This window comes from Bombina bombina, chromosome 11, assembly GCF_027579735.1.
Source record: "Bombina bombina isolate aBomBom1 chromosome 11, aBomBom1.pri, whole genome shotgun sequence".
Lineage (NCBI taxonomy): Eukaryota > Metazoa > Chordata > Amphibia > Anura > Bombinatoridae > Bombina > Bombina bombina.
In genome coordinates, this window is record NC_069509.1 from 95,860,273 (window position 1) to 95,887,739 (window position 27,467).

Genomic DNA, 27,467 nt, shown 5'->3' on the forward strand with positions numbered 1-27,467 from the left:
GATTAGGGGTTAATAATTGTAGGTAGGTAGCGGCGACGTTGGAGGGGGCAGATTAGGGGGTAATAAATATCATACAGGTGTCGGCGGGGGTTAGGGGCAGCAGATTAGGGGTTCATAGGGATAACATAGGTTGCGGCGGTGTACGGAGCAGCAGATTAGGGGTTAAGCGATAGCGGGGGTGGCAGATTAGGGGTTAATAAGTGTAAGGCTAGGGGTGTTTAGACTCGGGGTATATGTTAGGGTGTTAGGTGCAGACTTAGGGAGTGTTTCCCCATAGGAAACAATGGGGGTGCGTTAGGAGCTGAACGCTGCTTTTCTGCAGGTGTTAGGTTTTTTTTCAGCTCAAACGGCCCCATTGTTTCCTATGGGGGAATCGTGCACGAGCACAATTTTTAAGCTGGCCGTGTCCGTAAGCACCGCTGGTATTGAGAGTTGCAGTGGCGGTAAATTATGCTCTACGCTCCCTTTTTGGAGCCTAACGCAGCCCTTCTGTGAACTCTAAATACCAGCGGTATTTAAAAGGTGCAGGGGAAAAAACACACGCGTAGCTAACGCACCCCTTTGGCCGCAGAACTCTAAATCTAGCCGTAAGTCGTTAAAGGGACACAAATCCCTTTTTTTTTCATGATACAGATAGAGCATGCAATTTTAAGCAACTTTGTAATTTACTCCTATTATAAATTTTTCTTCGTTTTCTTGCTATCTTTATTTGAAAAAGCAGGAATGTAAGCATAGGAGCCGGCCCATTTTTGGTTCAGAAATTGGGTAGCTCTTGCCAATTGGTGGCTACATTTAGCATACAACCTAAAAGTCTTTTAGACAATAGCAGTTCTTTGAAGTCTTCTGTTAAAGAAAAGATAGAAAAGTAATAATTACTAATTAACTAAGGTGGTGTATATATATATATATATATATATATATATATATATATATATATATATATATATATATATATATATATAAATGTATCCTTATGAAACCTACAGAGTGTTGGGGCCCAAATAAAGTATTTTAGACAACAGCAGTTCTTTGAAGTCTTCAAAGAAAAGAAAGAAACCCCCAGGGCAGCTCTCTTCCACGGTTCTGGCGAACCCATAAAAAAAAAAAATACAAATGAGAAGATGCACCTCATAGGATAGTAATGTCTTCCATGGGTCAGCCGAAGAAGAAAGCAACAAATCCACTCATGAGCACCACCCATAACGCTCGTGGGGCGTGCTAGAAGATTACAGGTGAAACTAGAAAAATTAGAATATCGTGCAAAAGTTAATTTATTTCACTAATGCAACTTAAAAGGTGAAACTAATATATGAGATAGACTCATTACATGCAAAGCAAGATAGTTCAAGCCGTGATTTGTCATAATTGTGATGATTATGGCTTACAGCTCATGAAAACCCCAAATCCACAATCTCAGAAAATTAGAATATTACATGCAATCAATAAAACACGGATTGTACCTACCTGTAGAACAATATCGGATTTCTGAAAAGTATAAGCATGCATACTGTATGTACTCAGTACTTGGTTTGGGCCCCTTTTGCAGCAGTTACTGCCTCAATGCGGCGTGGCATGGAAGCTATTAGCCTGTGGCACTGCTGAGGTGTTATGAAAGACCAGGATGCTTCAATAGCGGCCTTCAGCTCTTCTGCATTGTTCGGTCTCATGTCTCTCATCTTTCTCTTGGCAATGCCCCATAGATTCTCTATGGGGTTCCGGTCAGGCGAGTTTGCTGGCAAATTAAGCACAGTAATCCCACGGTCATTGAACCAGGTTTTGGTGCTTTTGGCAGTGTGGGCAGGTGCCAAGTCCTGCTGGAAAATGAAGTCAGCATCCCCATAGAGCTCGTCTGCGGAAGGAAACATTAAGTGCTCCAAAATCTCCTGGTAGACGGCTGCATTGACCCTGGACTTAATGAAGCACAGTGGACCAACAACAGCAGATGACATGGCTCCCCAAATCAACACAGACTGTGGAAACTTCACACTGGACTTCAAGCATCTTTCAGTGTGTACCTCTCCATTCTACCTCCATACTCTGGGTCTTTGGTTTCCAAATGAAATGCAAAATTTGCTCCCATCAGAAAAGAGGACTTTGGACAACAGAGCAACAGACCAGGTCTGTTTTTCTTTAGCCCAGGTAAGACGCTTCTGACGTTGTTTGTTGTTCAGGAGTGGGTTGACAAGAGGAATATGACATTTGGAGCCCATGTCCAGGATCCGTCTGTGTGTGGTGGCTCTTGTGAGAATCCCCAACACTTTTGAATGGCCTTTTCCTGACAATCCTCTCCAGGCTGCGGTCATCCCTGCTGCTTGTGCACCTTTTTCTTCCACACTTTTCCCTTCCACATAACTTTCTATTAATGTGCTTTGATACAGCACTTTGGGAATATCCAACTTCTTTTGCAATTACCTTTTGAGGCTTTCCCTCCTTATGGAGGGTGTCAATGATGGTTTTCTGCACCACTGTCAGGTCAGCAGTCTTTCCCATGATTGTGATTCCTACTGAACCAGACTGAGAGACCATTTAAAGGTTCAGGAACCCTTTGCAGGTGTTATGACTTAATTAGCTGATTAAAGTGGGACACTTTGAGCCTAGAATATTGCACCTTTTCACAATATTCTAATTTTCTGAGATTGTGGATTTGGGGTTTTCATGAGCGGTCAGCCATAATCATCACAATTATGACAAATCACGGCCTTAACTATCTTGCTTTGCATGTAATGAGTTTATCTCATATATTAGTTTCACCTTTTAAGTTGCATTAGTGAAATAAATTAACTTTTGCACGATATTCTAATTTTTTGAGTTTCACCTGTAGAGTTTTACAGCTAAACTCAGAGTGGCAATGCTGGAACAAAGCGGTCAAGATGGGCCTTTAAGGGATTCCAAACAGTGGACAGAAAAAAACCTTCCTCTGGGAGGCCTTGTGCTGGATCCTGCTTGATAATCCTGGGAAACTATATTCAGAAACTAGGGATCAGGAACAGATTGAAACCAAGCCTCCTAAAAAAAGGCATAACCTGCCCCCTACCAGAGCCGCACCTTCATGCAGACTTGGAAGTATTAGAGGATTGTTTGGCTTCCTTGGACCTGTTCCAATTAGCACTAGGCCGTCAGACTGGGCCAGAGGTGCTTTGTCTCAGAGGACTCAACTTCCTGTTCCTTGTTCTGATGAAAGGAACAAAAAAACGTTTGGAAGCTTTAGATTTCCCCTTGGACTTCTTGTCTTGCCCCTTTACCTTCAGTAACAGTAGAAATAATAGAATCCAAATAAAATCCAAACAATTTATTTCCCTGAAAAGAAAAAGAGATAAAAGTCTGGATTTAGATGCCATATCAGTAGACCAGGACTTAAGCCATAAAGCTCTTTCAGAAAGGACTGCCAAGGACAAGTAAACTCCACATTCGAAGCATGGAAAACGCTCAGCTGAATAGAAATAAGTGCACCAAAACTCAACTGTTCTAAAAGAGAGATTAGCACGCCAAACCCGACATGCGCGTACCAGATGGCATATGTGCGCTAACCCAAAATGCATTAACCTGTAGGCCGAAGAGCAGGAAAAACGATGTGGGAAATTCCGAGGGCTCATGAGTGCTTTAACCCAACACGCAGATGCGAATTGCAAACATGCAGTAAAAAGAAAAATCAAACTAAGCGCGCCCAAAAAAATGTAACAAAGGGGAATAAAATATATGTTCTGTCCCAAGGGCTGTATATATAAACAAATATATAACTATAGATACCCACATAAGGTTATAGTGTCTCATATAGATAAAAATAGGACACTCATCTACCAGTAAACCAGCAGAAAGCCAAACCCGTACTGAAACATATCAGCAGAGGTTATTGAATAGGAGCATATTGTAGATCCATAAAAGGGGGCAAAAGACAAGTCCCTGTGACCAATTATGGAAGGGGGTCTGTGACAAATTTTTCCATGAGGTGAAAAAGAGAGCCACTTACCATACCCCATATACATTCCTCTGACAAACACTGTAGACTCTCTCTCTGTAGAATCAAATGCACATCTTCATTCTTCAACCATCTCCAGACAAAGCTGAAGTACCTGTGAGGTGGGAGGGGTTTTATAGAGCTCTTGGGGTTTGGGAATCTTTGCCTCTTCCTAGTAATAGTGAAGAATAATTATTTGTTTTCTATACAGGAACAACTTTTTTTTTTTAAATGATGTTAAAGGGACAGACTAGACCAAATTACATTTTCATGATTCAGATAGGGCATGTAATTTTAAACAACTTTCCAATTTACTTTTATCATCAAATTTGCTTTGTTCTCTTGGTATTCTTTGTTGATATAGGCTCATATGCTAATTTCTAAGCCATTGAAGGCTGCCTTTAATCTCAGTGCATTTTGACAGTTTTTTACAGGTAGACAGCGCTAGTTCATGTGTGCCATATAGATAACATTGTGCTCACTCATGTGGAGTTACCTAGGAGTCAGCACTGATTGGCTAAATCACAGAGGTAAAATGTGTATTAATATAACTGTTGATTATGCAAAACTGGGGAATGGGTAATAAAAGGGATTATCTATCTTTTTAAACAATAAAAATTCTGTCCCTTTAATGTCTCTTAAACCTTCTCTAAGAGAAACTAAATTCACTAGATTTGGATAAATTGGCTTTCAGAACTGTATTCACCAGACCTTCAACATCAAACATGCTTCCCACTGAATGATGCACCATAAATTGAGATTTATTAAAGGGACACAAGCCTCTAACTGGGATTTGCATAAATGCATTTTGATTTTGAATACAATTTTAAAAATTCAGAATAAAAGGTTTTGCAATAAACTTGAATTAGAAAAAATGATGTAAAATCTATTACCATTTCAGTGACATATGTACATATGCTCCTCGTATACTGTAGAACAGCATTTGAACACTATGTAAACTCAGAGAACAAGTGATACCACGCTTTAGCAACGACTATTTTTGCGCCAAATAAGTCACCATTGGCTCTTTGAGCAGGTATGGTGTTTGAATGCTGGTGCATGAGCAATATATTTGTGAATATGCTGCTGAAATGGTGATAGCTGTTAATACTACGCAATAAGATAAACTCTCTGTACTTTAACAAGTGTGGATTTTTTTTCGTTTGTTTGTTTATGACAAAGACTACAAGAGATCATAAAAAGACGTTTACTCACAACATAGCTCCGGGATTGTGTACGATAGAACTGCCAGAAGGTCGGAAATGCTAGATACAAAACAGACAGATTAGAACTTATGTAAAACAATAGCCTTTTTATAAAAGTACTGTGAACAGTACGTGTATTCTCATAAAATCACAAACAGTACTGCAAACAAAATTCCATCACATATGGAAGGATTCTATGCCAGCTTATGCATTTCACGCTGAATAGCCCTTAGTCATACCTGTATACTAGCTGTACTGACTAAAATCAATATCTAATTTAAAATTTATATACCATTTATGGATTAATAAATGTGCCTTTAATTTCAATCCTATAGTGTAAAGTTCTGGTGAATATTTAGTTCACAAGACAAAAAAAAAAAGTAATAAATGCATAAAAAGTGTTATTGCCAATAGATTTTTTTTACCTTGGTGGAACTTGGCTGGAGGGCATGTAGCTGGTACACCAGCAAGCAAAGCTTATTGACGTTGATATAGAAGTTTAGAAGAATATCAGAAGGGAGTGTAGGAGTAAACATTTTCTGAAAATGACAAATAAAAATTATAGACCATTAACAATAATATGAGATATGACATAAAAAATTATTTTAGCTCACAATTATCCTTAAAGGGTTAGAAAACTTGGCCCAATGTTACTGAAATAAAAGACTGTGTTAGAATTTACAGCATATATATAATAAAATAAAGTTACTTTTTAATGTAAACAAAGCATCTAAACACCTTCTAAATAACTTTTAAAATCACATAACACAAGTGATAGACCGCCCATAAAAGTAGGCAGTGTTTATTTAAAATAATGTAAGGTGTTCCAACCAATATTGAAGCAGTTGCGCCCATGTCATTTTAATATTCATGACTGGATCGTCAGCACAACACATGCGTACTTGTAATCTAATGGGTTTGCATGTGTGCAGTATAACATAGAATGCTTTACATGCTGGTGTTATTATTATAAGCAGTACTAAATCAGATGTGACTAAGAAATCCGAGTTTACTATTGCTTATATTCTTTGCGATGCAAATTATTTGTAAAGATTAAAGAGTGGATAAAAAAAATTGCATTGGCCGACTTCTATCCGGGTGTGCGCTCCTGCGGTCATGTGGCATTGTTTTGTTGTAGAAACCGAAAAGTTTTTGTGTGTCAGTGATTAGAGGGCTAGTGACAGTGTGGAGCGCTTCTTGCCTGGCCGTCTTGTAGTGGTCACAGGCTTTGTTGTGCTCTATGAAGTCGGCATTTCAAAGGAATAACGAGCCGCCTTACCTCAATGACACCAGCGTCTACGTCACTATCCCTGCATCCAGGACTTTGTTAATGGCTTGCCGCAGAATAAAAGGGGGTTGACTGCGCATGCGTTAGCCTTTAAAAACTTTAACTGTGCATGCGGGCCACCATGATGTTTCTACCTAGGTAGAACATCGTTATAGGGCAAAATAATAAGATAAAAAACTGGGTTTGTCGAAATGAAAACTTTTAATAGGTACTAATTACAAATATTTAATATATATTGACATTTTAAAAAAATCTTAAAACATTTTTTAAGTTTACTATCCCTTTAAGAGACAAATGATAAAAAAAAAGTCTTTCAAAACTTTATTTTATTACTTCTGCTGGGGCCAGTAAAGGACAGAGTTAGACTTGTGGTCTGCAGCATGCACTTCTAATTCTAACCAAGAGTTAAAGGACCAGTCAACACAGTTGATCTGCATAATCAACAAATGCAAGATAACAAGACAATGCAATAGCACTTAGTCTGAACTTCAAATGAGTAGTAGATTTTTTTTCGGACAATTTTAAAAGTTATGTCTTTTTCCACTACCCCTGTACCATGTGACAGCCATCAGCCACTCACAGTCTAGTGTTATTGTTTAAAAAACAGAATTTATGCTTACCTGATAAATTACTTTCTCCAACGGTGTGTCCGGTCCACGGCGTCATCCTTACTTGTGGGATATTCTCTTCCCCAACAGGAAATGGCAAAGAGCCCAGCAAAGCTGGTCACATGATCCCTCCTAGGCTCCGCCTACCCCAGTCATTCGACCGACGTACAGGAGGAAATATGCATAGGAGAAACCATATGATACCGTGGTGACTGTAGTTAGAGAAAATAATTCATCAGACCTGATTAAAAAAACCAGGGCGGGCCGTGGATCGGACACACCGTTGGAGAAAGTAATTTATCAGGTAAGCATAAATTCTGTTTTCTCCAACATAGGTGTGTCCGGTCCACGGCGTCATCCTTACTTGTGGGAACCAATACCAAAGCTTTAGGACACGGATGAAGGGAGGGAGCAAATCAGGTCACCTAAATGGAAGGCACCACGGCTTGCAAAACCTTTCTCCCAAAAATAGCCTCTGAAGAAGCAAAAGTATCAAATTTGTAAAATTTGGCAAAAGTGTGCAGTGAAGACCAAGTCGCTGCCTTACATATCTGGTCAACAGAAGCCTCGTTCTTGAAGGCCCATGTGGAAGCCACAGCCCTAGTGGAATGAGCTGTGATTCTTTCAGGAGGCTGCCGTTCGGCAGTCTCGTAAGCCAATCGGATAATGCTTTTAAGCCAAAAAGAAAGAGAGGTAGAAGTTGCCTTTTGACCTCTCCTTTTACCAGAATAAACAACAAACAAAGAAGATGTTTGTCTGAAATCTTTAGTGGCCTCTAAATAGAATTTTAGAGCACGGACTACGTCCAAATTGTGTAACAAACGTTCCTTCTTTGAAACTGGATTCGGACACAAAGAAGGTACAACTATCTCCTGGTTAATATTCTTGTTGGAAACAACTTTCGGAAGAAAACCAGGCTTAGTACGCAAAACCACCTTATCTGCATGGAACACCAGATAGGGCGGAGAACACTGCAGAGCAGATAACTCAGAAACTCTTCTAGCAGAAGAAATTGCAACCAAAAACAAAACTTTCCAAGATAATAACTTAATATCTACGGAATGTAAGGGTTCAAACGGAACCCCTTGAAGAACTGAAAGAACTAGATTAAGACTCCAGGGAGGAGTCAAAGGTCTGTAAACAGGCTTGATTCTAACCAGAGCCTGAACAAACGCTTGAACGTCTGGCACAGCTGCCAGCCTTTTGTGAAGTAAAACAGATAACGCAGAGATCTGTCCCTTCAGAGAACTTGCAGATAATCCTTTCTCCAAACCTTCTTGTAGAAAGGATAGAATCTTAGGAATTTTTATCTTGTTCCATGGGAATCCTTTAGATTCACACCAACAGATATATTTTTTCCATATCTTATGGTAAATTTTTCTAGTTACAGGCTTTCTAGCCTGAATCAGAGTATCTATTACAGAATCTGAAAACCCACGCTTTGATAAAATCAAGCGTTCAATCTCCAAGCAGTCAGTTGGAGGGAAACCAGATTCGGATGTTCGAATGGACCTTGAACAAGAAGGTCCTGTCTCAAAGGTAGCTTCCATGGTGGAGCCGATGACATATTCACCAGGTCTGCATACCAAGTCCTGCGTGGCCACGCAGGAGCTATCAAGATCACCGAAGCCCTCTCCTGTTTGATCCTGGCTACCAGCCTGGGAATGAGAGGAAACGGTGGGAATACATAAGCTAGGTTGAAGGTCCAAGGTGCTACTAGTGCATCTACTAGAGTCGCCTTGGGATCCCTGGATCTGGACCCGTAACAAGGAACCTTGAAGTTCTGACGAGAGGCCATCAGATCCATGTCTGGAATGCCCCATAATCGAGTTATTTGGGCAAAGATTTCCGGATGGAGTTCCCACTCCCCCGGATGGAATGTCTGACGACTCAGAAAATCCGCTTCCCAATTTTCCACTCCTGGGATGTGGATTGCAGACAAGTGGCAGGAGTGATCCTCCGCCCATTGAATTATCTTGGTCACTTCCTCCATCGCCAGGGAACTCCTTGTTCCCCCCTGATGGTTGATATATGCAACTGTCGTCATGTTGTCTGATTGAAACCTTATGAATTTGGCCTTTGCTAGATGAGGCCAAGCTTTGAGAGCATTGAATATCGCTCTCAGTTCCAGAATGTTTATCGGGAGAAGAGATTCTTCCCGAGACCATAGACCCTGAGCTTTCAGGGGTTCCCAGACCGCGCCCCAGCCCACCAGACTGGCGTCGGTCGTGACAATGACCCACTCTGGTCTGCGGAAGCTCATTCCCTGTGACAGGTTGTCCAGGATCAGCCACCAACGGAGTGAATCTCTGGTCCTTTGATCTACTTGAATCGTCGGAGACAAGTCTGTATAATCCCCATTCCACTGTCTGAGCATGCACAGTTGTAATGGTCTTAGATGAATTCGTGCAAAAGGAACTATGTCCATTGCTGCAACCATCAATCCTATTACTTCCATGCACTGCGCTATGGAAGGACGAAGAACAGAATGAAGTACTTGACAAGAGCTTAGAAGTTTTGATTTTCTGACCTCTGTCAGAAAAATCCTCATTTCTAAGGAGTCTATTATTGTTCCCAAGAAGGGAACTCTTGTTGACGGGGAAAGAGAACTTTTTTCTATGTTCACTTTCCATCCGTGAGATCTGAGAAAGGCTAGGACGATGTCCGTATGAGCCTTTGCTTTTGACAGAGACGACGCTTGAATCAGGATGTCGTCCAAGTACGGTACTACTGCAATGCCCCTTGGTCTTAGAACCGCTAGAAGGGACCCTAGTACCTTTGTGAAAATTCTCGGAGCAGTGGCTAATCCGAATGGAAGTGCCACAAACTGGTAATGCTTGTCTAGAAAAGCGAACCTTAGGAACTGATGATGTTCCTTGTGGATAGGAATATGTAGGTACGCATCCTTTAAATCCACCGTGGTCATAAATTGACCTTCCTGGATGGTAGGAAGGATCGTTCGAATGGTTTCCATTTTGAACGATGGAACCCTGAGAAATTTGTTTAGGATCTTGAGATCTAAAATTGGTCTGAATGTTCCCTCTTTTTTGGGAACTATGAACAGGTTGGAGTAAAACCCCATCCCTTGTTCTCCTATTGGAACTGGATGAATTACTCCCATCTTTAACAGGTCTTCTACACAATGTAAGAATGTCTGTCTTTTTATTTGGTTTGAAGATAATTGAGACCTGTGGAACCTTCCCCTTGGGGGTAGTTCCTTGAATTCCAGGAGATAACCTTGAGAAACTATTTCTAGTGCCCAAGGATCCTTAACATCTCTTGCCCAGGCCTGAGCAAAGAGAGAAAGTCTGCCCCCCACCAGATCCGGTCCCGGATCGGGGGCCATCCCTTCATGCTGTTTTGGTAGCAGTGGCAGGCTTCTTGGCCTGCTTACCCTTGTTCCAGCCTTGCATCGGTCTCCAGGCTGGTTTGGGTTGAGAAGTATTACCCTCTTGCTTAGAGGGTGTAGAAGTAGAGGCTGGTCCGTTTCTGTGAAAGGGACGAAAATTAGGCTTATTTCTAGCCTTAAAAGACCTATCCTGAGGAAGGGCGTGACCCTTTCCCCCCGGTGATGTCTGAAATAATCTCTTTCAAATCAGGACCAAACAGTGTTTTACCCTTGAAAGGGATGTTAAGCAATTTTGTCTTGGAAGACACATCCGCTGACCAAGACTTTAGCCAAAGCGCTCTGCGCGCCACGATAGCAAACCCTGAATTTTTCGCCGCTAATCTAGCTAATTGCAAAGCGGCATCTAGAATAAAAGAGTTAGCCAATTTAAGTGCTTGAACTCTGTCCATAACCTCCTCATACGAAGATTCTTTATTGAGCGACTTTTCTAGTTCTTCGAACCAGAAACACGCTGCCGTAGTGACAGGAACAATGCATGAAATTGGTTGTAGAAGGTAACCTTGCTGAACAAACATCTTTTTAAGCAAACCCTCCAATTTTTTATCCATAGGATCTTTGAAAGCACAACTATCTTCTATGGGAATAGTAGTGCGTTTGTTTAGAGTAGAGACCGCCCCCTCGACCTTAGGGACTGTCTGCCATAAGTCCTTTCTGGGGTCGACTATAGGAAATAATTTCTTAAATATAGGGGGAGGAACAAAAGGTATGCCGGGCCTTTCCCATTCCTTATTTACTATGTCCCCCACCCGCTTGGGTATAGGAAAAGCATCGGGGGGCACCGGAACCTCTAGGAACTTGTCCATCTTACATAATTTCTCTGGAATGACCAAATTGTCACAATCATCCAGAGTAGATAATACCTCCTTAAGCAGTGCGCGGAGATGTTCTAATTTAAATTTAAATGTTACAACATCAGGTTCAGCTTGTTGAGAAATTTTTCCTGAATCTGAAATTTTTCCCTCAGACAAAACCTCCCTCCTGGCCCCTTCAGATTGGTGTGAGGGTATGTCAGAAACGTTATCATCAACGTCCTCTTGCTCTTCAGTGTTTAAAACAGAGCAATCGCGCTTTCTCTGATAAGTAGGCATTTTAGATAAAATATTTGCAATAGAATTATCCATAACAGCCGTTAATTGTTGCATGGTAATAAGTATTGGCGCACTAGATGTACTAGGGGCCTCTTGTGTGGGCAAAACTGGTGTAGACACAGAAGGGGATGATGCAGTACCATGCTTACTCCCCTCATCTGAAGAATCATCCTGGGCAATATTATTATCTGTGGCATCATTGTCCCTACTTTGTTTGGACACTATGTCACAATTATCACATATATTTAAATGGGGAGACACATTGGCTTTCATACATATAGAAGATCGCTTATCTGATGGTTCAGACATGTTAAACAGGCTTAAACTTGTCAACAAAGCCCAAAAAACGTTTTAAAATAAAACCGTTACTGTCACTTTAAATTTTAAACAGAACACACTTTATTACTGAATATGCGAAAAAGCATGAAGCAATTGTTCAAAATTCACCAAAATTTCACCACAGTGTCTTAAAGCCTTAAAAGTATTGCACACCAAATTTGAAAACTTTAACCCTTAAAATAACGGAACCGGAGCCGTTTTTACATTTAACCCCTTTACAGTCCCAGGTATCTGCTTTGCTGAGACCCAACCAAGTCCAGAGGGGAATACGATACCAAATGACGCCTTCTATAAGCTTTATCAGTGGTTCTTAGCTCCTCACACATGCATCTGCATGCCTTGCTTTCCAAAAACTGCGCATTAGTGGCGCGAAAATGAGGCTCTGCCTATGACTAGAGAAGGCCCCCATCTGAAAAAGGTGTCCATACAGTGCCTGCCGTTTTTTAACAACAAACCCCAAGATTATAATAACTATAAAGAGTTATAATCTGCCAAATATGCTAGCAAAGTAATCGTTTTAGCCCAGAAAAATGTCTACCAGTTTTTTAAGCCCTTATAAAGCCCTTTATTCTTTTACTTAATCTAAGAAAATGGCTTACCGGTCCCCATAGGGAAAATGACAGCCTTCCAGCATTACAAAGTCTTGTTAGAAATGTGGCCAGTCATACCTCAGGCAGAAAAGTCTGCCAACTGCTTCCCCCAACTGAAGTTACTTCATCTCAACAGTCCTGTGTGGAAACAGCAATCGATTTTAGTAACGTTTGCTAAAATCATCTTCCTCTTACAAACAGAAATCTTCTTCTCTTTTCTGTTTCAGAGTAAATAGTACATACCAGCACTATTTTAAAATAACAAACACTTGATTGAAGAATAAAAACTACATTTAAACACCAAAAAACTCTTAGCCATCTCCGTGGAGATGTTGCCTGTGCAACGGCAAAGAGAATGACTGGGGTAGGCGGAGCCTAGGAGGGATCATGTGACCAGCTTTGCTGGGCTCTTTGCCATTTCCTGTTGGGGAAGAGAATATCCCACAAGTAAGGATGACGCCGTGGACCGGACACACCTATGTTGGAGAAAGATAGATAACGCCTTTACTACCCATTCCCCAGCTTTGCACAACCAACATTGTTATATTAATATAATTTATAACATTTAAACCTCTAAATTTCTGCCTGTTTCAAAGGCACTATTGGCAGCCTCTTAATCACATGCTTTTGTATTTCCTTTTCACAACAGGAGACTGATAGTTCATGTGGGCCATATAGATAACAGTGTGCTCACAGCCGGGAAGTTATTTAAGAGTTAGCACAACACTGTACTAAATGCAAGTCAATAGATTATAAATAGTCACAGTCATGTCATCAGGGGGCTGTCAGAAGAGGCTTAGATACAAGGTAATCACAGAGGTAAAAAGTGTATTAATATAACTGTGTTGGTTGTGCAAAACTAGGGAATGGGTGATAAAAGGGATTATCTATCAATTAAAACAATATAAATTATATTGTAAACTGTTTCTTTAAACTTTCATGATTCCCCTTAGTGCCGACTCCCACAACCTTATGCATGCAAGGAAAAGTGTGGGTCAGTCAGAGGGTTGGGCTATGTGTCATTCTCTCAAAGCCCCTGCCAAGTGCTAGCGAAGGAAAACATAATTTATGCTTACCTGATAAATTTATTTCTCTTGTAGTGTGTTCAGTCCACGGGTCATCCATTACTTATGGGATATATTCTCCTTCCCAACAGGAAGTTGCAAGAGGATAACCCAAGCAGAGCTGCTATATAGCTCCTCCCCTCACATGTCATATCCAGTCATTCGACCGAAACAAGACGAGAAAGGAGAAACTATAAGGTGCAGTGGTGACTGGAGTTATAATTTTAAAATTTAGAACCTGCCTTAAAAAGACAGGGCGGGCCGTGGACTGAACACACTACAAGAGAAATAAATTTATCAGGTAAGCATAAATTATGTTTTCTCTTGTTAAGTGTGTTCAGTCCACGGGTCATCCATTACTTATGGGATACCCATACCAAAGCTAAGTACACGGATGATGGGAGGGACAAGGCAGGAACATTAAACAGAAGGAACCACTGCCTGTAGAACCTTTCTCCCAAAACCAGCCTCCGAAGACGCGAAAGTGTCAAATTTGTAAAATTTGGAAAAAGTATGAAGTGAAGACCAAGTTGCAGCCTTGCAAATCTGTTCAACAGAGGCCTCATTCTTAAAGGCCCAGGTGGAAGCCACAGCTCTAGTGGAATGAGCTGTAATTCTTTCAGGAGGCTGCTGTCCAGCAGTCTCATAGGCTAAACGTATTATGCTACGAAGCCAAAAAGAGAGAGAGGTAGCCGAAGCCTGTTGACCTCTCCTCTGTCCAGAGTAAACGACAAACAGAGAAGAAGTTTGTCTAAAATCTTTAGTTGCCTGTAAGTAGAACTTCAGAGCACGGACCACGTCTAGATTATGCAAAAGACGTTCCTTCTTTGAAGAAGGATTAGGACATAATGATGGAACAACAATCTCTTGATTGATATTCCTGTTAGAAACAACCTTAGGTAAAAACCCAGGTTTAGTACGCAGTACTACCTTGTCTGAATGAAAGATCAGATAAGGAGAATCACAATGTAAGGCAGATAACTCAGAGACTCTTCGAGCCGAGGAAATAGCCATCAAAAACAAAACTTTCCAAGATAAAAGCTTAATATCAATGGAACGAAGGGGTTCAAACGGAACACCCTGAAAAACTTTAAGAACCAAGTTTAAGCTCCACGGAGGAGCAACAGCTTTAAACACAGGCTTAATTCTAGCCAAAGCCTGACAAAAGGCCTGGACGTCTGGATTCTCTGCCAGACATTTGTGTAAAAGAATAGACAGAGCTGAAATCTGTCCCTTTAGCGAACTAGCAGATAAACCCTTTTCTAAACCCTCTTGTAGAAAAGCCAATATCCTAGGAATCCTAACCTTACTCCATGAGTAACTCTTGGATTCGCACCAATATAAATATTTACGCCATATCTTATGGTAAATTTTTCTGGTCACAGGTTTCCGAGCCTGTATTAATGTATCAATAACCGAATCCGAAAACCCACGCTTAGATAGAATCAAGCGTTCAATTTCCAGGCAGTCAGCCTCAGAGAAATTAAGTTTTACATGGTTGAAAGGACCCTGAATTAGAAGGTCCTGCCTCAGAGGAAGAGACCATGGTGGACAGGACGACATGTCCACTAGGTCTGCATACCAGGTCCTGCGTGGCCACGCAGGCGCTATCAGAATTACCGATGCCCTCTCCTGTTTGATCCTGGCAATCAGTCGAGGTAGCAACGGAAATGGTGGAAACACATAAGCTATGTTGAAAACCCAAGGGGCTGCTAATGCATCTACCAGCACCGCTCCTGGGTCCCTGGACCTGGATCCGTAACAAGGAAGCTTCGCGTTCTGGCGAGATGCCCTGAGATCCAGATCCGGTTTGCCCCAACGACGAATCAGTTGAGCAAATACCTCCGGGTGAAGTTCCCACTCTCCCGGATGAAAAGTCTGGCGACTTAGGAAATCCGCCTCCCAGTTCTCTACGCCTGGGATGTAAATCGCTGACAGGTGGCAAGAGTGAGACTCTGCCCAGCGAATTATCTTCGAGACTTCCAACATCGCTAGGGAACTCCTGGTTCCCCCTTGATGATTGATGTAAGCCACAGTCGTGATATTGTCCGACTGAAATCTGATGAACCTCAGTCTTGCTAACTGAGGCCAAGCTAGAAGAGCATTGAATATTGCTCTTAATTCTAGAATGTTTATTGGAAGGAGTTTCTCCTCCTGAGTCCACGATCCCTGAGCCTTCAGGGAATTCCAGACTGCTCCCCAGCCTAGAAGGCTGGCATCCGTTGTTACAATCGTCCAATCTGGTCTGCGAAAGGTCATTCCTTTGGACAGATGAACCGGTGACAACCACCAGAGAAGAGAATCTCTGGTCTCCTGGTCCAGATTTAGCAAAGGGGACAGATCTGAGTAATCCCCGTTCCATTGACTGAGCATGCATAGTTGCAGCGGTCTGAGATGCAGGCGCGCAAATGGCACTATGTCCATTGCCGCGACCATTAAGCCGATTACCTCCATGCACTGAGCTACTGATGGGCTTGGAACGGAATGAAGGACACGGCAAGCATTGAGAATCTTTGATAAGCTGGACTCCGTCAGGTAAATCTTCATCTCTACAGAATCTATAAGAGTCCCTAGAAAAGGAACCCTTGTGAGTGGTAACAGAGAACTCTTTTCCACGTTCACTTTCCACCCATGCAACCTCAGAAATGCAAGAACTATCTCTGTATGAGACTTTGCATTCTGAAAACTTGACGCTTGTATCAGAATGTCGTCTAGGTACGGAGCCACCGCTATGCCTCGTGGTCTTAGTACCGCCAGAAGTGAGCCCAGAACCTTCGTAAAAATTATCGGGGCCGTGGCTAACCCGAAGGGAAGAGCCACAAACTGGTAATGCCTGTCTAGAAAGGCAAACCTTAGGTACCGATAATGATCTTTGTGAATCGGTATGTGAAGGTAAGCATCCTTTAAGTCCACTGTGGTCATATATTGACCCTCTTGGATTATGGGTAGGATGGTTCGAATGGTTTCCATCTTGAACGATGGTACCCTTAGGAATTTGTTTAAGATCTTTAAGTCCAAGATTGGTCTGAAGGTTCACTCTTTTTTGGGAACCACAAATAGATTTGAGTAAAATCCTTGTCCCTGTTCCGATCGCGGAACTGAGTGGATCACTCCCATGATTAAGAGGTCTTGTACACATTGTAGAAATGCCTCTCTCTTTACTAGGTTTGTTGATAACCTCGAAAGATGGAACCTCCCTTGTGGAGGAGAGGTTTTGAAATCCAGAAGGTATCCCTGAGATATAATCTTCAACGTCCAGGGATCCTGCACATCTCTTGCCCAAGCCTGGGCGAAGAGAGAAAGTCTGCCGCCCACTAAATCCGTCTCCGGATAGGGGGCCCTGTCTTCATGCTGTCTTAGGGGCGGAAGTAGGCTTTCTGGCCTGCTTGCCCTTGTTCCATGACTGGTTGCCTTTCCAACCCTGTCTGTAACGAGCAGTAGTTCCTTCCTGTTTTGGAGCGGAGGAAGTTGATGCTGCTCCTGCCTTGAAGTTACGAAAGGCACGAAAATTAGACTGTTTGGCCTTTGGTTTGGCCCTGTCCTGAGGAAGGGCGTGGCCCTTACCTCCCGTAATGTCAGCAATAATTTCCTTCAAGCCGGGCCCGAATAAGGTCTGCCCTTTGAAAGGAATGTTAAGTAGCTTAGACTTGGAAGTTACATCCGCTGACCAGGATTTAAGCCAGAGCGCTCTGCGCGCCTGTATGGCGAATCCGGAATTTTTAGCCGTAAGTTTGGTTAGATGTACTACGGCATCTGAAACAAACGCATTACCTTGCTTAAGGGTTCTAACTTTGCTCAAAGCCTCATCCAATGGCTCTGTGCGAATCGCCTCTTCCAGAGACTCAAACCAGAATGCCGCTGCAGCCGTGACAGGCGCAATGCATGCAAGAGGCTGCAAAATAAAACCCTGTTGAACAAAAATTTTCTTAAGATAACCCTCTAATTTTTTATCCATTGGATCTGAGAAAGCACAGCTATCCTCCACCGGGATAGTGGTACGCTTGGCTAAAGTAGAAACTGCTCCCTCCACCTTAGGGACCGTCTGCCATAAGTCTCGTGTGGTGGCGTCTATAGGAAACATTTTTCTGAATATCGGGGGAGGGGAAAAAGGCACACCGGGTCTATCCCACTCCTTACTAATAATTTCTGTAAGTCTTTTTGGTATAGGAAAGACGTCAGTACACACCGGTACCGCATAGTATCTGTCCAACCTACATAATTTCTCTGGGATTGCCACCGTGTCGCAATCATTCAGAGCCGCTAATACCTCCCCTAGTAACACACGGAGGTTCTCAAGCTTAAATTTAAAATTAGAAATTTCTGAATCCGGTCTCCCCGGATCAGAACCGTCACCGACAGAATGAAGCTCACCGACCTCATGTTCTGCAAATTGTGACGCAGTATCAGACATGGCTCTCGTGTCATCAGCGCGCTCGGTCCTTAACCCAGAGCTATCGCGCTTGCCCCTTAATTCGGGCATATTATATAATACTTCTTTCATAACATTAGCCATATCATGTAAAGTGATTTGTAAGGGCCTAGATGTACTTGGCGTCTCAATCCTACGCATCTCCCGAGCGGGAGACGCAGGTACTGACACGTGAGGAGAGTTAGGCGGCATAACTTCCCCCTCGTTGTCTGGTGATAGTTTCTCTATCGGTACAGATTGACTTTTATTCAAAGCAATATCAATACAATTGATACACATCGTTCTATTGGGCTCCACATTGGCTTTTGAACATGATGAACAAACAGTTTCCTCTGAATCAGACATGTTTAAACAGACTTAGCAATGAAACTAGCAAGCTTGGAAATCACTTTCAATAAGTTTACAAGCAATATAAAAAACGCTGCAGCGCTTCAAAAATACAGATATAATTAAACAATTCTTAACAAGAAGTGTAATATTAGCAGAGGATTGCACCCATTAGCAAAAGGATGATTAACCCCTCAATACCCAAAACGGATAAAACGGATATCAATTAAGATTTAACGCTTTTAATCACAGTCAAGCACACTGTCACAGATCTGCTGTGACTGATTACCTCCCTCAAAAATGAATTTTGCAGACCCCTGAGCTCTCTAGAGACGTCCTGGATCAAGGAGGAAGAAGCAGAAAGACTGTGCTAGAATTATAACTGCGCAACAAGGCGCTAAAACAAGGTCCCTCCCACTCCTATCACAACAGTGAGAGCCCTGATATAACGGTTTCCATGCAGAAAATATATGTTAGCCATGTGGAAAAAAATCATGCCCAAAGAGATTTATCACCAAAGTACCTCACAAAAACGAATAACATGCCAGTAAACGTTTTATTAAAAAACAACATTTTCCAATGTCATGCAAAGTTATCACTAAGCCTGCTACCAGTCGCTACCACTGCAGATAAGGCTTAAGTATTATTTCAGTTTTAACAGTATTTTCTCAGTCAAATTCTAGTCCCTAGAAAATAACTTGACTGCGCATACATTTATCAGCCTGATACCAGTTGCCACTACTGCATTTAAGGCTGTACTTACATCATACGGTAACAGCAGTATTTTCTTAGTCAATTCCATTCCCAGAAAATAATGTACTGCACATACCTCATTTGCGGAGGACCCCGCATGCTATTCCCAGTTTCTGAAGTTACCCCACTCCTCAGAATGTCGAGAACAGCCAGTGGATCTTAGTTACGCCTGCTAAGATCATAGAAAAAAAAACGCAGGCAGTTTCTTCTTCCAAATACTGCCTGAGATAGAAAAACAGCACACTCCGGTGCCATTTAAAATAACAAACTTTTGATTGAAGAATAGTTAAGTAAAAACTCCAGCTCCTCTCGCGACCTCCTTCTTTGTTGAGGGTTGCAAGAGAATGACTGGATATGACATGTGAGGGGAGGAGCTATATAGCAGCTCTGCTTGGGTGATCCTCTTGCAACTTCCTGTTGGGAAGGAGAATATATCCCATAAGTAATGGATGACCCGTGGACTGAACACACTTAACAAGAGAAATGCAGTTACAACCAACACAGATACAACTAAGCTTTGTAGAAAAAACAAAAACAACTGAATTGTTGGCAGTGGGCTGCACCTTCCTTATCTGTGTTGACAGATTGACACAGAGGTGATGGGGAAGGAGGGATATTGAGGGCGATTTGCCACCCTGCCTGGCCTCATGTGCCTCTTCTGCAGTATGAGATTAGAAAAAGAAGGATAGATCTAGGTCAACGAGGCAAAAAATGTCATGATTTCCTTAAAAGGACATTAAACACGTTTGTGTAAAATTTTGCTTGTCCCACACTAGCTACGGATGCAAAAAGGAAAGACAACTGTAACCAAGGTAAACTGCAAACCAAATATCTGGTATAGCCAAAACAACTATTGAGGTGAACCATTTTGTGCTGCAGTATTTGTGTTGTAAGAATGCACTTAAATTCCATCTAAAAACATATTCAACATTAGTAGGGATACAAAAAATAATGTTAAGTTTACTGTTTTATTATCGGTTAGTAGAGTGCCAACAGATTCCGCAGCGCTATATCTAGATCTGAGGCATCAGAGGACAGACGGTTGAACAGGAAAGAAAGACACAGTAAATAATTATTGACTTTCACCTTTTTATTAAAGTACATTTTCTATGCCACAATAATATCTTTGCTTTCGTTTACTAATGGAGGAGTAGGAGAAAGTAATTACCGTGAGTCCACTGGTAGCGACTTCAGGCAAGGTCATGGTAGCTGGAGTGGTGAGGCGATTTCGGGCACGTGTTAACTGCAGCATTACGGCATCCATCAGCTGAAAACACAAGAGAGACAGAAGATTCTAGTAACACACTTGGCAAATCAAGCAATAAAGCATTTAGGATGCAATACACTTAAAAAAAATAAAGGGGGGGGGGGACATATACTGACAGGATGATGCTGTGTAATCTTTTAACTGAGATTCCAGCTCCAGATAATGAATTAGTGATATATAGATCTATACGTGTGTGTGTGCATGTGTATAAATATATATATTTATATACACACACAAATGTGTGTGTGTGTGTGTGTGGTGAGTATATATAATTTCTAGGTGGCTTTCTGGTTTATACAGTTGCAAGAAAAAGTATGTGAACCCTTTGGAATGATATGGATTTCTGCACAAATTGGTCATAAAATGTGATCTGATCATCATCTAAGTCACAACAATAGACAATCACAGTCTGCTTAAACTAATAACACACAAAGAATGAAATGTTGCCATGTTTTTATTGAACACACCATGTAAACATTCACAGTGCAGGTGGAAAAAGTATGTGAACCCCTAGACTAATGACATCTCCAAGAGCTAATTGGAGTGAGATGTCAGCCAACTGGATTCCAATCAATGAGATGAGATTGGAGGTGTTGGTTACAGCTGTCCTGCCCTATAAAAAACACATACCAGTTCTGGGTTTGCTTTTCACAAGAAGCATTGCCTGATGTGAATGATGCCTTGAACAAAAGAGCTCTCAGAAGACCTACGATTAAGAATTGTTGACTTGCATAAAGCTGGAAAGGGTTATAAAAGTATCTCCAAAAGCCTTGCTGTTTATCAGTCCACGGTAAGACAAATTGTCTCTAAATGGAGAAAGTTCAGCACTGCTGCTACTCTCCCTAGAAGTGGCCGTCCTGTAAAGATGACTGCAAGAGCACAGTGCAGACTGCTCAATGAGGTGAAGAAGAATCCTAGAGTGTCAGCTAAAGACTTACAAAAGTCACTGGCAAATGCTAACATCCCTGTTAGCGAATCTACAATACGTAAAACACTAAACAAGAATGGATTTCATGGGAGGATACCACAGAGGAAGCCACTGCTGTCCAAACAAAATATTGCTGCACGTTTACAGTTTGCACAAGAGCACCTGGATGTTCCACAGCAGTACTGGCAAAATATTCTGTGGACGGATGAAACCAAAGTTGAGTTGTTTGGAAGAAACACACAACGCTATGTGTGGTGAAAAAGAGGCACAGCACACCAACATCAAAACCTCATCCCAACTGTGAAGTATGGTGGTGGGGGCATCATGGTTTGGGGCTGCTTTGCTGCGTCAGGGCCTGGACGGATTGCTATCATCGATGGAAAAATTAATTCCCAAGTTTATCAAGACATTTTGCAGGAGAACTTAATGCCATCTGTGTACCAGCTGAAGCTCAACAGAAGATGGGTGTTGCAACAGGACAATGACCCAAAGCATACAAGTAAATCAACAGAATGGCTTAAACAGAAGAAAATACGCCTTCTAAAGTGGCCCAGTCAGAGTCCTGACCTCAACCCGATTGAGATGCTGTGGCATGACCTCAAGAAAGCGATTCACACCAGATATCCCAAGAATATTGCTGAACTGAAACTGTTCTGTAAAGAGGAATGGTCAAGAATTACTCCTGACCGTTGTGCATGTCTGATCTGAAACTACAGGAAACGTTTGGTTGAAGTTATTGCTGACAAAGGAGGTTCAACCAGTTATTAAATCCAAGGGTTCACATACTTTTTCCACCTGCACTGTGAATGTTTACTTGGTGTGTTCAATAAAAACATGGCAACATTTCATTCTTTGTGTGTTATTAGTTTAAGCAGACTGTGATTGTCTATTGCTGTGACTTAGATGATGATCAGATCACATTTTATGACCAATTTGTGCAGAAATCCATATCATTCCAAAGGGTTCACATACTTTTTCTTGCAACTGTATATTTTCAACAGGGGCCGTGACCTCAAGACGTATAAAGTTATTTTGGTGCATGTATATGCATATACTTCCTATTACTATCTTGCAAGGGGAAGGCAAATTACAGTTCTGTTATTCATTTTTAATAGAACAGTAAAGTCAAAATTTAACTTGTGTAGTTTTCTTTTTTTCCAATTTAGTTCTATTATCAAATTTGCTTTGTTTGTATCAATTTATGCTCTACAATTAAGAGAACAAAAACAATTTGATAATATAAGTAAACTATAAAGTTTTTGTTTTTTTAATTAATAATTTGCGTGCTCTAGCTGAATCGTGAAAGTTAAATTTTTACTTCATTGTCTCTCTTAAAAAAAAAACAAGAACAAAAACAGTATAACATGAAAGACAAAAGCGCAAAAAGAGGGGATTCAAGCATAATTGGTAAAAAAGTGCTGTATTGCACAAACAGACTTCTACTCACCAGAGTTAGTATGAAAATAAGCCTTTATTGATACATTCTTTAAAACAATACTCTGTGTCCCAAGTACAAACAGTCCGTTTCCCAAGGTAATTAGCAGCTGGAAGTTCTTATATGCAGGACACAACCTGCGGCGGGCGTAGTCGGCTTGCCCACCCTCAGCTGGTTACTCTGAGGTTGCGGAGACTTGGGACCGGTGGTAGATTAACCCCAACGCGTTTCCCCCGGTATTCGCCGGGCTTTCTCAAGGGGATCTGGATAAGCACAAACGGATGTCGGGCTTCTATGTAATTCACACTTAAATACCCGTATGTTTAAAGTTAATACGCCCACTCTGGAGGCTTGATGTTTATCTCTGCATTCCATTGGTTAGTTTTACCGGTACATTTTAAAACCACATACAATGTCAGTTAATAATATGATTCATGCATATTTCTTAACCAAGATAAGAATTACATTGATGCTCAGTATATACGGTTGTTGTATGAAACTATTAACTAATTTAAACGCACCTTAGCTTTTATATAAAGAGTTTTTTTCCCCCTTTTCCCCGTGCATTCTCATTATTGTTGAAACATTTATGGTGGTATTGTGCAACCTCAGATTTTAAGTTGGTATTCTATTTGCATGATATCTTAAAAGGAACATATATATAAAAAAAATTCATAAACAATTCCCACAGGATTATACACATTAAAATTTACAATTACATACAAAATGTTTTTTAGAACTATAAAAACAAATCAATTAATTTAAAATATTAAAAATACATTTCTGCTAACACTACACGATTTTTTTTTTGTTTCATGACAACAAAACAAATATCTGACTGAGGCTTCCGGTAGGAGGAGCAAGAAGGTGCAGCAGCTCTGCACAGAATGCTCGCTTGACTGTGGCGAATACACCACGCCGATACGCTAACTGCCTTAGGCTGGGGAAATTCATATCCTAGCCAGGCCGGAGGGACTACACTCTCTGTCGGCGTTAGGAAGCCTTGTGGGGCTAGTGCCGCTTTGCCTCTGCGTTATTGCCAGCTGTGAGAAAGGAAACAGAGGTTCTGCACCCATGCCAAGAGTCTGAACGGCGGGTCTGTGAACCAAGGGGGAGCGGAGTGCCTGTCCCGGCTCTAGGCGGTACAAAACCAAAGCGGGGCACGGTGAAGACGGGCTCTCGGAGAGGATCGCCAAAGGCACACTATCTACTTAATTGCCGGCTGAGTGCGATGTGGTAAAGCGGCCCGGAAGAGAACTCTCTGCAAATCACGCTGAACTGCCCGGGACGAGTATACCCTGGGAGAGACAGAACGGGTCCCGGAAAGCCTTGACAACTTCTATCGGATGTGATAGGAGGTGACGGATGGTAGTGTTAACCGTGTGAGGAAACCTGGTACTACAATCCACACCTATCACCTTCACCTCGGCTGCTGTACCCTGGAGAGAAACCGCCCCTGCGCTTGTATGTAAGTCCCGGTTTCGGCTACTGGGTGAAGGTAAGCGGAAAGAGGGGCGGAAGGGACAGTATTGACCTGGGGTTTACCATCATACTAACATATTACTTGAAGGCTTGGACTAGAAATAGCCCGGAGTAATACCAATATCCCGCTTGCCCTGAGCTCATTACTAACCTCAAGATAAAACTAGAGTGAGGATTGGGGCTTTTGGGCTGCTATACTGCTTAAGAATCTGGGCCTACACCGCATCAGTGGCGTCTGCTGCAGGGGGAAAAACAACTGTGTGCATACTCAAAACTCTGGTTATGTCATCTGTGATTCCTATTTTTCACTGGGGCACTAATTTGTGAGAAACCTTGCCGTAGGACTGATAGTAAACCACTGTTGTGACCGAGTCTCTGAGATGGCTGGTGAAGCAGCGTGCATCTGAACTAAGACTTTTCCCCTGCTAAAGAGAAGATAGTTCACATTCTGCTACCTAATCTGCCCTATACTAAGGTGTTAACCTACTGATGCTGTCACCCAGCAGGAACAATTGATAACTGGACGACCTTGCTAACACACTTAGTTTTAGGTAGCAGAGGATTCATGTTAACCTGGCTGCAGGCTGTTTGTTTCTTATTTGTTGCCTTTTAATGCAGCTAGCGATACCGCATGTAAACATTTTCTGTGGCTATGTGCTCAGCCTTTAATTGTTATTGTCTGAGTGTGGGCAAAGTGCTCCGCTTTGTATTTCCTATCTGTTTTTCTCCCTTTAGGGTTACAGACTGTGTCTTGAGTTAGCAAAGAAGGTATTTGCATCATAATAGATGGAAGCTTGAATGATATTGTAGGGAAATATTCTCTTTTTTTTTTTTTTTCCTTTTTGTTCTTTTTTGTCTTTCTTTTTTTTTTCTTTTTTTCTTTTTGCTCTGTTTATTAAAGCGACCTCCAATCTTCAGTGGCTGAGTGCTGATAAAAGTGCTCTCCTGCTAACTGTTCTCTCTCCTTAGAGGGTCATAAACTGTGTGCTGAAATAGTAAAAAGGTCACTTCTAAAAGAAAAAGAAGAAGGGAAGGGAAGAGGAGGGAGGAGAAGGAAAAAAAAAAAAAAAAGAAATATACACATATTCTGAGGCTATAAATGTTTTGATGGCTAGCCTGACATATCCACACACCAACTTTGGTGCGTAAGTCACTTATAAACTAGCTGCTGAATTTCAAACTGGTTAAATTGATAAACTTTTTTGGTTCCTAGACTTCACTGAGCAGGCACTATCACATGTTCACGGGGCTACTCCCTAGTATATATGGCTTGGACCACAGTGTCACCCTCTTCACTGTGATAATAGTAACTTCTTGCACTTTCTCCCTCACCCCTGGTCACTTCCCACCCCTTTTTTTTTTTTTTTTTTCTTCCATCACTTTTTATGAGTAGAATTTATGGATAAATATTTATCCCCTAAACCTCACACAATGCCTGCAAAAGTGAAAGACAGGAAACCAAGAAACAGTTTAGATGCCAACCCAGACTCTAGGGCTGAGATGAATGCTCTTAACATAAATAAATCAGATATTGAAGAAATTTCGAAACAAGTAACACAATCATTACTACCCCAATTTGATCTGATTAAAACGGAGATTAATACCCTGGTCTCAGATATGAAGAATTTTTCCTCAAGGTTGTTGGATGCGGAAACTAGAATATCTGAGATCGAGGACACTACGTTTAAATCAGAGCAAATAATTCAACAACATAACAGTAAACTAAACTATCTCAGTGATAAAATTGAAGATCTAGAAGATAGATCGCGTCGCAATAATTTGAGAATTATTGGCTTACCAGAAACCTCTAGCTATCAAGATTTAATTCATTTTGCTGATACAATATTGCCAAAAGTGCTTGGAATACAAAAGCAAAACATTCAGGTAGAAAGGGCACACAGAGTTGGCAATGTAAAAAGCTTATCAGACAACATGACACAGAAACGCCCCATAGTTGTGAAATATCTTAACTTTCAAGACAAGATCGCTATTCTTAGAGCCTATAGGAAATTACAGCAGCTAGAAATAGAATCCTGCTGTTCCAGGACTTTTCTTTCCAGACAGCCAGCAAACGAAAAGCCATGGCGCCCTACTGCACCATGCTTATTAATGGTGGACTCTCGGCCAGGCTACTATACCCAGCTAGAATTAAACTCTTTGTGGATAATGAGTTAATTCTACTAGATACGCCCCAGGAGGCCAAGACTTTTATAGATAAACATAAAATCGACCAACGGGCCGTTGTTAAGGAATAGGGCTTTAGGTTCCATGACCCGTGTTTTAATATATATTACCACTAGCTGGCAATGACTCGAGGGTATATGGGTGCCTTTTATTTGTCACTTTCACATATTTCACGTTTATCATGTTTTTTTGGGTGTAACGCATCAGGCAAGAATTATGCTGATGGAACTTAAATATAAGTTTATATTAGATAAGGATGTGACTAAGTTAAGGTCAACAACATGTTGGGTAATGGCATTCGGGGGTGGGGGTGGGGATGGCCGGTGGAGGGTCCCCTCTCTTATTCATTTACTGCTTCTTCCCTTCTACCTTTTTTTTCTTTCTTTTTTTTTTTTTTCTCTCTCTCTTCGGTGGCGTTGGACGTCTCCCAACTATTCTTGCTTAAAGTAAAATACCACAGTTGAAGGTTATATCTTGGAATGTTGGGGGCATCACTAGCCCGATAAAAAGAAAGAGAATTCTAAACTACATTAAAAAACAGAAAGCGGATCTAAGTTTATTACAGGAAACCCACCTTACAGATAGGGAACATAGAAAATTACAGGCTAATTGGCTGCAGGAAGTGATTTTCACTCCCTGCGCATCACGTAAAAGGGGGGTAGCAATTCTTGTAAAAAAAGGGATAGATCTAAAAATTATAGCACAGGAACTAGACCCCAATGAGCGTTTTATTATCTTAAAAATAAAGATGGGTTTCCACATTTATACTATTTGTAATGTATATGGGCCAAATATTGTCGATAAAACTTTTTGGGAAACTTTGAGGACTAAACTCTCGCACTATGTCGATACCACTCTGATAGTTGCCGGAGATTTCAACATGGTTTTCAATAGCAGTGATAAGATTACAGACCACAAAACAAACAACTGTCAAAGTATCTCAAAAAGCAACAAGAATTCTTAGATCATTCTGTCGAACACTTAAGATTAGGGACATATGGCGGCACATATTTCCAAATAACCGAGCGTTCACATATGAATCAAAACAGTTCAAATCATTTTCACATATCGATTACTTCCTTGGGTCAGATAGACTTCTTGGCTCAGTGGTCAAAT

At 41.4% G+C, this 27,467-nt stretch overlaps 1 protein-coding gene across 1 annotated transcript in view; it reads right to left on the bottom strand.

Moving 5' to 3' along the window:
- Positions 1-27,467, bottom strand: part of ROGDI (rogdi atypical leucine zipper) — a 119,734-nt gene that overhangs the window by 40,958 nt on the left and 51,309 nt on the right. Inside the window, exons 3-5 of the mRNA XM_053694782.1 lie at positions 20,224-20,322; positions 5,586-5,699; positions 5,171-5,220 (exon numbers count right to left, since the gene is read on the bottom strand). Of these exons, the coding sequence (XP_053550757.1) occupies positions 5,171-5,220; positions 5,586-5,699; positions 20,224-20,322 (263 nt within the window). The remainder of the gene's footprint in view (positions 1-5,170; positions 5,221-5,585; positions 5,700-20,223; positions 20,323-27,467) is intronic.